We start from the raw sequence: 12,532 nt of genomic DNA on the forward strand, positions 1-12,532 counted from the left end.
AACTTGGTATGAAGCAAGACTCATGCACTTCCTGCTTTGAGGATGCTCAAAGACAAGGCCTGGGGTTGTTCTGCCCCAGCTCTAGCACTCCCAGGAACAGCTTTCCATGAGTTCACTGTTAGCATCTTCATCCAGCTACTACTGATTGACCCCAGTGGGTACCAGTGTTTTCCAGGCACTAGAAGGTAACTAGAGCTCATCTTTGGTGATACAAAGAGAAGCCTGCCTTCTTTTAGCCCCCAGAATGGCCAAGGCAAGCAAAAGCAATGGACCAAGGTTGGCTGCATGGAAATGACCCTCCAGACCTCTCCATGGTCTTTCTGGAGGCTCTCGCCCCTCCAGACACACACATCCAAGGCCTGAGATGCTCTTGAGGAGAACCTCTCTCCAAGGCAGCTCATAGCACAGGAGGCTGCATGGATGCAGGCATAAAGGGCAGCATCCTTCCCTTCCAGCATCACACATCTGCCTGCTCCTTTTCCCAGGGCTTGAGAGGAGGGAAGAATTCCAAGTCTTCCTTTCTAAAAACCCAGGACAACACCTTTATTCAAAACAAAACCAAAAGCCTCTGGGACACAGAGATGGGAACCCAGCTTCCAAGCCTGCTTTAATCAATCCACGTTAATGCTGGCACTTCCCCCCTCTGTCCTGCAGGAACAAGTCCATGCCCACCTTTGAGCATCAATGCCTTTGGGAAAGTTGTCTTCTCTCAATGCCAGCTGAGGGGAGCACTCAGGGAGCAGTTTAATGTTAAAAGCCAATAAACCCCCCCCCCCAGAATGACCAATTTAACCTGGATTCCAACCCCTGCCTCCTGTCAGCCTCTCCCGGGACCAACATCAACCCTCCTAACTCCTCATAGGGCTTTGCTGAGGGAAAGGCTACCTCTGACCACATGGAACTGTTGAGCCCTGGAGGATTAAGGTACAAACTGTGCATTAAAACCCAAGGCAAACTCCTGCTTGCCTTGGAATCTGACCTAAACCTCTCCCCAAAGGGCTTCCAGCCAGTAGAAAGATGGTTTCATGGGAGCATGACTCACTCTGCGCTTCGGAATAGGCAAGGAACTTGGGAATAGCACATGGGATCACTTAGCAGAACACAAACAGCACCCCTCTCCAGCTTAAGGAAAGCATTAGGTGCTCCTAAGCCATCCTCCAAAAGCCCGGAACACTTGGGAAAGCAGGAATCTGCTCCTTGGGAAGCAACCTGACCCAATTCCTCTCTGAAGAGGCCTTCAGGATGCAATTTTGGAAGCAGGTGGAAACACAACCCAAAGAGGGCTCTCTGGGGAAGCTCTAAAGCAGCTCTGTTTAGGAGGCAATGCATAAAGCTGAAGAGCTTTGGCTCTTTGGGGGATGCTAGTGCTGGACCAACTCTTTCTGGAGGCAGTAATACTGACGTACCAAATACTTTGCTTGCTGGGACATTCCCATAGCACACCTCTAGATGCTGCTCCATTCATGCACATTAGAAACAGCAGTCTCTAATAGGGAACACTACTCCCTGGGTGTTCAGCCTCTGTAAGGCACCATCCAGAACCTCCTTCTCTTCTCCCTTATCCACTCCAAGCATGGAGCCCAGCAGGGAAGGTGCTGCTCCCTTCAGAGCAGGTCCCTCTTCCCCTTGGCTCCCTCCTCAGGATCCTGGAGCTGAACCAGAGCTAAATGGAGGAATCCACGGTGAAGTGCCCGTTCTGAGACAGTGTCCTGCGGTCTGCCGTGTTCAGCTTCACCACCGTGGGGGTGTACTTGGAATTCCTGTAGCAAGCAAAGCAGAGGATCCTCCGGAAGGTGCTGCGCATCTCACTGTCCCTGTAGGAGTAGACGATAGCGTTTATCAAGGAGTTGATCTCAGCCAGCAACAGGACGTACTTCTCCACTGCTAGGACATTGCAGCTCTTGCAGCCCAGGCCATCCAGGAGGAGCACAACTTGGCCTGGAGTCCAGCAGATAACGAAAGCACCTGGGGAGAGAATGAGAACGGTAAGTGAAAGGTTAGGGTTGGGGTCCTGGGCCTGCGCTATAAGGATGCTTGGTAGGATCACTGCTGGTTTATAGGACCACAAAATGGATGGGGTGAAGGGACCCTAAAGCTCCCTCCAGTTCCAACCCCCTGCCATGGGCAGGGATGCTTCCCATTAGAGCACCTTGCTCCAATCTGGCCTTGAGCACTGCCAGGGATGGGGCAACCACAGCTTCTCTGGGCACCCTGTGCCAGCCCCTCAGCACCCTCCCAGGGCACAACTTCCTTAGCTCCAACCTGAACTTCCCCTCTTCCAGCCTGAACCCATCACCCCTTGTCCTATCCCTGCTGCAGGTCCCTCTCCAGCATCCTTGGAGCCCCCTTCAGACCCTGGAAGCTGCTCTGAGCTCTGCACTCAGCTTCTCTCCTCCAGCCCCAATGTTCTCAGCCTGGCTCCATGTGGGAGCTGCTCCAGGCCCTGCTCATCCTCATGGCTTCCTCTGGCCTTGCTCCACCAGCTCCACGGCCTTCCTATGTTAACAGCAGCAGCTGGGATGTGCATTGTGCTCTCAACAGCCCATTGCTCCAGGAGTTCCTTAAGGAAAGCCTCAGGTCCTTCCAGCAGAAGGGAAGAACCAGCCCAAAGTAAATCTAAGCACTGCACTCCAGGCACACAGTCCCAGCCCTTTGCTTGCACATCCTTCCTGGTGAGCCCTGTGCCAGCACCTCAGCATCCTCACAGGGAAGAGCATTTCAGGTGCTTTCCCTTACCCCCCCAGAAGTGCATTCACAGAGATAATGTGGGCAGGCTCCCTGTTGACATGTCCTTTCCTCTGAGAAGTGGAACAGGGAAGATCCATCCCTGGCATCCCTTAGGCAATAAGGTCCAGCAGGAGGTGTCCCTTGGGGGGGATGTTCTTAAGGTCCTTTCCAAGCCAAACCAGGCAGAGGAGCACACCTTGAATGAGACCCTCCAGCGTCCAAACAGCTCACAAGGGCTTTCAGGACTCAGTTTGGCTTAGTCCTGAGCCAACGCTTGAGGCAGAAGCAGCCTCCCACTGCTCTAAGCTGAGCAGAAACCAGGCCAAGCAATGGGCTGGGCCAACAGCAGGCTTGAGCTGGACCAGCTCCATGGCTGATTCAGATGCCCCATTCTTGCCACCACCTGCAAAGCTCTTTGGCTCTGCTTTGCACCACGCGAGTGGGAGGTGCTGCAGCTCCTCCTCAAAGCCCTTCTTCCAGCCCTGCTTTGAAGGCTGACGTCAATGGAGCACTCACCCATCCCTGCTCCTGGGGGTCATGCAGGAGGCTGTATCCTAAAGGACAGGAGCTGCACCCTGCTGGGCCTTCTGGGAAAGGGTGGAAGGGAAGGAGATTTGCTGGGAATTCTCTTACTACACCCGTTACTGGAAAACATCTGCCTGGAGAGAACAGCAGCCAGAGGAGCTGCACCAGAGCAGGATGGGTGAAATGCAGGGGTGCAAAGCTAAAGGAACCCTTGGGAAGGATGCCACGGCATTCTGGGAGCATTCCCTGCGGGCTTCAGGCCACTGCCTCATAGAGCCCTTGGATTTCAGCACAGCAGGCACCATATCCAGCCCCAGGCAGCTTTCCCCCCCCACTTGCAAACAGGACTTTGCCCCCTTTATATTTAGCAAATGCACAGGAGGGATTTCTGGTTGTCCCAAAGGCAGGGCCAAAACTGGGCCTGCGGGAAAGGGACCTCCTTGTTTAGTGCTTTCACCTTCTTTTTTGGCCAGGTTTTCAGCATTCACAAGGGGACTAAGGAAAGCCAAAGGAATATTACAGAGAAGAAGGGGGAAACCAAAAGGAAGCTCTTTGCCTGCAAATCCAGCTTTTCCCTTGCTCCTTAATGGAAGCTGAAGGAGTCAGCAAGAACCTGAACTCCTGGTGATGGAGCAGAGCAGGGTCAGCAACGCCTCTGTCCCATGGATTGCTCACATCCCATCAACTGCTCCTGCTTCCCAGCTACACCTTGGCCTCATTCCAGGTCTCCAGGTCAGCTCCTAGACCTGTTCCCAATGCCCAGGACCAGCAGGACACCCACAGCTCCTACCGCACCCTCACTTCCTCCCCAGCGCCTCACCCTCTGCATGCATAAGGCGCAAAGTATTCCCTGTGCAGAGTCCAAGTTTGCAGAAGGCTGGGGAATGAGGGTGGGGAAGGGATTACACCAGGGCTTTAGGGAGGGAAGGAGCCCTCTGCAGCCTCGGCTTGCTGCACACGGAATTCACATGGAAACGTGCTGTTCCTAATGGAAAAGAGGGGGTTCAGCAGCTCCCTCTTGCTCCCTGTACAGAACAAAGTGCTGCTCCGCTCTGTTGCTGCCCTGCACAGGAAGGGAAACCTCTTGCCTTACAAGGTCTGATGAGCTCCCCAGGCACCAGCCCCAATTCCCTATGGAACTACCGCACCTTTTCTAAGCCTCCTCTGAGCCCAGCTTCTCCTTGCTCAAGGCAGAAGACAAAGGCATCAAGAGGAAGGGGATCTCCCACTATAAGGTGGGTTGCATATTGGCCAGCACCCCTCATCCTCCGACGTGAAGCCCCATCAGGTTAAGATGCCATAGGGTGAGCCTGATACTGCTCAGGAGTGAAGGAGGAACAACCCAACTTCCCTCCACTGCAGTGTCCAAACCACATGCAGTAACGCAACCCAGGCAGTAACCACCTCCCAGCTGCACCCAGGAGATGGAGAGATCGGGAAGCATCAAAGGGAAAGCAGGAAGAGGCAGAAAACTCCACTTTGGAGGCTCACAAGTTGCAACAAGCCCCTGCGAGGCAGCGAGCCCCGGAGCAGGGGACACATCAAGCAGCCCCACAACTCCCCCCTTCGCAGTGCTGAGCCCCATTGTGCCAAGGGGGAGCGTGCAAGGGAGGACTCTTTGTTTGCAGCCATGAGGTTTCCCTGCCCAAAGGAGCAAATCCTGGGCTTATCAGGAAGGATGTGCAAGCAAAGGGCTGGGACCGTGTGCCTGGAGTGGGGTGCTTTGATTTACTTTGGGCTGGTTCTTCCCTTCTGCTGGAAGGACCTGAGGCTTTCCTTAAGGAACTCCTGGAGCAATGGGCTGTTGAGAGCACAATGCACATCCCAGCTGCTGCTGTTAACATAGGAAGGCCATGGAGCTGGTGGAGCAAGGCCAGAGGAAGCCATGAGGATGAGCAGGGCCTGGAGCAGCTCCCACATGGAGCCAGGCTGAGAACACTGGGGCTGCAGGAGAGAAGCTGAGTGCAGAGCTCAGAGCAGCTTCCAGGGTCTGAAGGGGGCTCCAAGGATGCTGGAGAGGGACCTGCAGCAGGGATAGGACAAGATGGGTTCAGGCTGGAAGAGGGGAAGTTCAGGTTGGAGCTAAGGAAGTTGTGCCCTGGGAGGGTGCTGAGGGGCTGGCACAGGGTGCCCAGAGAAGCTGTGGTTGCCCTGGCAGTGCTCAAGGCCAGGTTGGAGCAAGGTGCTCTAATGGGAAGCATCCCTGCCCATGGCAGGGGGTTGGAACTGGTTGATCCCAATCTCCTTTCCAACCCAGCCCATTCTGTGATCCTCTTAGACATGCAGAACTGGGCAGGACAAGCACAGCTCTGAATGGAGCTCTATGTCCTGCAGAGTCAGCACCAAGCACTTCCAGTTCCTGCTCCTCTCTCCCTACAGGCTGCAGCTGCAGACACACTGATGGGCAGGCAGCACTTCTGGAGCCCCTCTGCTCAGGGGAGCAGCTTGAACTGAGCTCAGAGCTCCCAGGGACACATTTGCCCAGTGCCTGCTCAAACAAAGAAACCTGAACAGAGTTCAATGCTTCATTCCATAAACAGGAAGGAATTTGGCTGCAACTCCCTCATTCCTTCCCCACCACCTTGTAGCAGCTGCCCCAAACCCAGCTCCATCCTCTGGACAAAGGATGCACCAAGTGCTCCTTGCGCACAGCTCCTGATTCCATGCTACCCCTCTATGAAGGAAGCAGACTGGAGCTGAGTGTGTTAAGAGCTGCTTCCATGCCCAAAGTGCCAGCACTTGCAGCACTCAGGTATTACTGAGTCCCATCAGTAACAGCTCATCTCTACTAACCTGAGGAACACCCATGCAGGAGACTTAGGAGCTCACCCTCTCCTGTCATGTTCCAGCTCACACAGAGCCCTGCAACTTGAGTTCAACAGCACCAAAGCAAGCATCCCCCACCAGGGAAAGCATCCCATCCCTTCCCAATGCTCCCCCCCGTTGTCCTGAGCACATCCACCCCAGCAAGCCCAGGCTGGAGGCCCAAAGACCCCCAATGTGGACTTACTCAGGATGATGGTGACCGTCTTGACCAGGCTGATCATGGTCTCCTTGTAGCGCGGGTGGAAGCTCGTGTGCTTGGACATCCGCGTCATCTTCCTTTTGACGTAGATGAAGATGTGCGTGTACACCACCACCATGATCAGGAAGATGACCAGGTTGGAGATGGCCCAGAAGGTCAGGTAGCTCCTGCTGTAGAGCGGTGCCATGCTGGAGCACTTCTCCAACGCACAGAGGCAGTGCCAGCCATAGGACGGGATGAGCCCCAGGAGCAGCGCTGTGACCCAGATACAGAAGATGAGGATCATCACCCTCTGGTTGGACATCTTGCTGTGGAGCTGCATGGTGAACACAGTCTGGTGCCTCTCGACAGCGATGGCCAGCAGGTTCACCACGGAGGCCGTCAAACTGGTGTCCAGCAGGCTCTGACGGATGAACCAGGTCTGCAGGGAGAGCTCAGCTGTCCTGGGCCCCGTGTGGAACATGAGGAACATGTAAGCGATGCCAGCAAAGAGGTCTGCAGCAGCCAAGTTGCCCAGCAGGTAGTAGATGGGGTAGTGGAAGCGGCGGTTGATGATGATGGCCGTGATGACCAGCAGGTTGGTGAGGAGCACGATGACGCTCACCGTCAGGCCGAGGGCAACCACCAGGACATCCTTGGTCCTCCAGTACGTGGTCAGCTCTTTGCGGCTGTTGTTGTAGAAGAACCCCACAGTCTCATTGTAGAAGCACTGCTTCATTGCTGCTGGCCTAGGGAGGGACAAGAGTAGCATGAGCTGCTGGGGCCTGCAAGCACACACAGATGCTGAGTGCGCTTCCCAACACAGGCAGCACTCGCTGGTCCTTCCCAAAAGTACTTCGCAAACTTTGGAGAAGTCAGCCCACACAACCATGGAGCTGGAGCATCAGGGAGCCCTGCAGCACTTGTGGACCCCACAGCCATGGGGCAGCACTGTGAAAAGCTCCAGCACCACAAACAATCCCATGGGATGAGCAGCAACTGGATCACTCCCCCCCACACCCCCCCAGCAGATGTTCCTGCTCCTTTCCTAACCCAGAGCCTGGAAATCTCAAGTCAGGGCTGGCTGCAGGCCCCACTGGGAAGGGCAGACCCAGTTTGGAGCCTCCTTCCTCGCAGCACCGAGGTGCTGAGTGATGAATGACACACTTTTTCCTTAGCCTGCTGTGTCCTGCAGATGAAGTCACTGGTTCTCCCTGTCCTCTCATGAGCTCAACCATCACCCTCATCTTAGGGAAAGCTTAAGGCAGACCACGCCGTCCTCTTACACAGGGAGGACCCCATCCGTGTTCATTCCCTGCTCCTCCACTCTCCAGGCAGCAGTTCCCCACTGCTGTTTCCTGGGATGCTTCAGCATCATGCTCTGGGGATGCAGCCCAGGACATGGACTGCAAGGATACTGATGGGAAGGAAAGGAAAAGGACACAGGGGAGGAATGGAGCTGCCCCAGGGGATGGAGCTGTGAACTAGTACCGCATAACAAGTCCATCTTTCCCCTCTTTTCAGGTCATGGGATGTTGAGGAATCGTGTGGTCCAAAGGCAATGCAGGGGGTGGGAGCATCCCAGTGGCTTCCTCAGACACACCACGTGATGACTTGGCTGGGACAGGGGAAAACAATGGGAGAACAAGGAAGGGAGGAACCCCCAGGATCAGGACACTGAATCACAGGCAGGTCAATGCAACCTTCTTAGGGTGTATCCAAGACTTGACCTTTCTTATGCAAAACCGCTTCCTCCAAGCCTTGGTGAAAGCTTGACACCCTCATCAAAAAGGGAAGTGCCACTGATGGCAGAAAACCACTTCAACATCACACATATGGGAAGAAGAGAGGGAGGAGAGAACCTCAAGTGGCACCAGTCATAGAAGCTGACCTGGTACAGGGAGGATCCCAATGGAACAGCACCGGCCCATACACAGCATAGCACAAAACACGATGCTTTCCATTTCCAGCACCATTGAAATACTACAGTGCCCATGGCTCCAGGTGTTGTCCTCAGTCGTGTTCGAGCTGACACCAAGCCAGATTGAATCCAGTTAAAACAAGCTTGAAACGAAGCTCTGGAGACCAAGCTTCTTCTCATGCAAGCATTAAAGGCTCCCCAGCTATGACAGACCCCATGGCAAACTGTGAGCCTTTCTGACAGCATCAGACACTGCTTGTTCAATGCTGTGTTTACTGGGGAGGGGGGGGGATTAGAGCTGTGTTAAGCCACAAAGGGGCCATGTCCTGCCTTTGCAGCACTCCAGTGTAGAGAAGCAGCCCCTCAGCACTCAGATGTTGCCATGAGGCTTAAAGGCTGCTTTGGGCAACCCCACTTGGAGGCCAGGGAATAGCTTGAGGGTTGCAATTCCCCCTGCGGTGTGGGTTACAAAGCGGGTCGGGGCAATCGGATGAGTCCAGGAAGGGCTGACAGGTCCCTAACGCCTGCGATGGGTTCGAGGAGCTCCTGGGCCACTTCACTGCTACCCTGCCATTAGCAAACTGCCCTGAGAGCTCGATGATGCCACACAGAGACGCTGAGCAGGGGAAGAGGCGCAGCCTGCCCACAGCAGTGAGTACAGAGTCAGGCTGGTGCCATGATGCACAAAGGAGCTGGAGGAATCCATTGTTCAGGGTCCCAGCAGCCCCTTTCTTCCCTTGGCCTTGTGCTCCTCAGCAGCATCGTTCCCTCGGTAAAACCCGACTCCGGCTCCAAGCTGCAGCGACCCCGCAGCCCCTTCCCCTTGCGAGCAATGCGCAATCACAGCCTCTCCTCTCCTCGCACTTCCTCAAACTCCAGCCTCAAGCCCTTCGCATCCCACCGAGCTTGCAGCAGGAGCCAGCACACAAAAGGAGAGCGGCTTCTCCCCTCGCCAGCCTTATCCGGATGCGAACACCTCGGCTCCCTTCTCCCTGCCGGCTCCTCGGGCACTGAAAGGGGAGGTTTCAGCCTCCTCTCCCCGTCCCCCTTTGCCTCCTGCTTGCGGGAGCCGCAAACTCCCGGCAGCTCCGGGATTGCTGGGAACGCATCCATCCCCCCTGGTAACAAACGGGGATGTTTGATTGAATGCGGAGCTGCCACTACCAACCCCCATCCCTGTTGATCAAGGCAGAACAATGGATCCATCAAGAGACCCGAAGCCGACCTGGCTCACCCCGCACGCCGATGGACGCGGCCCAGCCTTCGACCCGGGTTGGAGCCGGGGATAACTTTTTACCCCTGGTTCTTACCTGAAAGCGCAAGCAACCGCATCCAAAGCCGGCGTTTAGCGTTGCTCTCCCCAGCCCAGCAAGCCAGGGCAGCTCTCCAACAAGGAGATCCCCATCCCTGGAAGGCAGAGCCGCTTCCCAAGCGATGGATACGAGGAGAAAAGCCTTGCAGGAAAAGTTTCGGCCGCGTTTACAGCCCCATCACAGCGCTCCTGGGAGGCAAGTTGGCAAAGGGCTCGCCTCAACCCGTCCCTTCCTTGGGTCCTCCCCTAGGCGGGTCCTTCCAGGAGCTGTAACCCGAATCCCTGCCGCCTCCATGGGGGCTGGAGCCGCTTTCCCAACCCCTCCAGTTCTCGCTGGCCCGGGTTAGCTCCGCTCTGCCCAGCATCCCCCTCCTCGGGCCCTGCCAACGCGGGGCTGCTGCGTGGGAACTGCACCCGCTGGTCCCCAGCCTCCCGTCGCAGCGGTTCAGGCCGTGGGGAGGGTTCAATCCTGCGCTCCTGCTGCTCCAGAGCCTTGGTGCCACCAGCAATGGGAATGAGCAGCTCTAGTCCTGCGATGGAGGAGTCTTAGCACTAGAAGGCTGCTTTCATAGCGCACCCCCATCTCAAGGGCTGTCAGGTCCAAGGGCTCCCCATATCCAAGCTGTGAGATGCGAGGGAAACTGAGGCATGGACTGAGAAGGGTTTTCCTGGGATAACGTGGTAGAAGTGCATGAAGGAGGCCTCACGTCAGAGCAGGTCCTTGATGCATCCGAGGTGATCTTACCTGCTAAGCACCATACATCAACCAACAGCACACGTAGTGCTCCGAGCCATTGCTGGAGAAAGGATGAAGGAAAAAGCCCCACCGGGTTTGCAGCACCCATATAAATCAAAGTCATTCTGATTTATACCTTTGGCTCTTGCAGAGGCCCCGGCACTTGCCATTTGACTCCTGTTTCCTACTCTCCCACCCTCCTCCTCCCATCCATCTGCTCCCCATGGAACAATGTTATCACCCAGCACAATCCTAATCTGCTGCCAGGCAGACACACAGAGTTTGGCAGGGCCAGATCCTGTTCTGTGAGGCAAGCAGGAGATTGCCCAAGAGCCCAGCACAAAGGGGAAAGAGATAGGGCCAGGGATCCAAGGACACATTCACAGAGCAGGGCAGGCAGTAAAGGAAAGCAGAGCAGCAGTGACATTGACACGGGGCAGATCCTTCCCCTTCCCACATCATCCTTTTGGATGTACAATGAGTTGAAGACCAAAGAGACCCACATCCAAGCTGCAGTAAATCTGTGTGTCCCCCCCCCTCCTATTTCCCCAAAACCCATTAAATTCACCTTATGATACACATGAGTTCGGGCCCAGCACACCCTTTGCAGGGTGCTACCTGCAGACCCAAAACCATTGCTCCCAAACCCTTCACATCAGCTTTTGCAGCCACGTCATGGAATGCTTTGAGTTGGAAAGGACCTTAAGGTCATCCAGTTCCAACCCCCTGCTATGGGCAGGGATGCTTCCCATTAGAGCACCTTGCTCCAATCTGGCCTTGAGCACTGCCAGGGATGGGGCAACCACAGCTTCTCTGGGCACCCTGTGCCAGTGCCTCAGCACCCTCCCAGGGCACAACTTCCTTAGCTCCAACCTGAACTTCCCCTCTTCCAGCCTGAACCCATCACCCCTTGTCCTATCCCTGCTGCAGGTCCCTCTCCAGCATCCTTGGAGCCCCCTTCAGACCCTGGAAGCTGCCCTGAGATCCACACTCAGCTTCTCTCCTCCAGCCCCAATGTTCCCAGCCTGGCTCCATGTGGGAGCTGCTCCAGGCCCTGCTCATCCTCATGGCTTCCTCTGGCCTTGCTTCCACCAGCTCCATGTCAGAATTCCTTCAAGCCCGACCTCAGATCTCTCCCAACAGCATCACTTCGGGGGCTGAGCACCAGGATGCTGCCCACAGGCAAGCCCAGGAGAGCAGGTACACATCATGCGCAGCCCCTCCACCTTCCCCCAGTCCACTCCATGAGGTTTCCAATTGGGAAGAGGCTCAGAGGGTGGTGCGCAGCATTGCCCCCCCCCGTCACCGCAGCACAAAGGCTGCTTGAGCAGAGGCACCGAGTAACCGGAGCCTGATGCAGCTGCAGCTCTGCTCACATCCTGGTGCCCAGCAGAGAACTGGTAGAGAAGCAGTTCCAAAGACAACAGCAATTCCCTCCCTCCCTCCCAGTTTTCAAAGGGAAGGAATCGGTTTAGGAGATTTTGCATCTTCCAACAAGCCTAAAGCAAATATTTTCCTTTAAGCCCCACTGACTGTTGCTGTCAAGCCAAAAGGGAGGGGTTTTAACCCTGAAACCCCTGTCTTGGAATGCCAGGAATGTTAAAAACCCTCTGGAAGGAGTCACGTCAGCATCTCCCTCCCCTTCCCCAGCAGATCTCTGCTGAGAGCCCGTTGCTCACATTAACACTTCCCATGTCCCAACCGGCCCCAGCCTTCAGTGAGGAGCACTCACACTGCACCACCATAGTTCTTAATAGCAGCTATGGCCAGATCCCATAGGAAACAGCATATACATACCCTGAGATATACCTTATATATGTAAAAATATATATATAACATATATATAAATATATATATAACATATATGTGTGTATATATACACACATAGTGGCAAAAAAGGCAGGAATTTCCAGGGCTAAGGGAGCTCCCTATAGCCTCCAGCAGAGCCAGGATCCTGTTTGCCCCTTGCCCATCACTGAGGTTTCAGTAGCTCCAGGCCACCGGCTGGTCCATAGCATTCCAGGTTTCCACAACAAATGGAAACCCTTTCCTTTTGGTTAATGCTGATCATTTTGGGTCAGGTTTTAACAGAAGCTTTGGGCTTTTAGGCACCTTTCTAGCTGGGAAAACGTTCACTTCAGCTCCTTCCATGCGAAGCACCAGGAAAACTCTTGCTCCATTTGAGACATTGCCTAAGGGGCACGGAGAACCCCAACATGTTCATATCCTTACACGGATTTATCCAGAGAAACACAACTCCCTCGAACCCAGTTTCTAAGATACCTCCCCCAGTGACCATCTCCAGGG

At 55.1% G+C, this 12,532-nt stretch overlaps 1 protein-coding gene across 2 annotated transcripts in view; it reads right to left on the reverse strand.

Annotated features, from left to right (window-relative positions):
* Positions 1-522: 522 nt before the first annotated feature.
* Positions 523-12,532, reverse strand: part of LPAR2 (lysophosphatidic acid receptor 2) — a 24,909-nt gene continuing 12,899 nt past the window's right edge. Inside the window, exons 1-3 of one of the 2 annotated variants that reach the window (XM_005141111.3) lie at positions 9,488-9,713; positions 6,263-7,005; positions 523-1,965 (exon numbers count right to left, since the gene is read on the reverse strand). In XM_005141111.3, coding sequence (XP_005141168.1) covers positions 1,664-1,965; positions 6,263-6,995 — 1,035 coding nt within the window. In that variant the 5' untranslated portion in view covers positions 6,996-7,005; positions 9,488-9,713 and the 3' untranslated portion in view covers positions 523-1,663. Of the gene's footprint in view, positions 1,966-6,262; positions 7,006-9,487; positions 9,714-12,532 lie in introns of those variants that run through there. The other variant, XM_034072050.1, reaches the window with a different exon arrangement.

This window comes from Melopsittacus undulatus, chromosome 23 (assembly GCF_012275295.1).
Source record: "Melopsittacus undulatus isolate bMelUnd1 chromosome 23, bMelUnd1.mat.Z, whole genome shotgun sequence".
Lineage (NCBI taxonomy): Eukaryota > Metazoa > Chordata > Aves > Psittaciformes > Psittaculidae > Melopsittacus > Melopsittacus undulatus.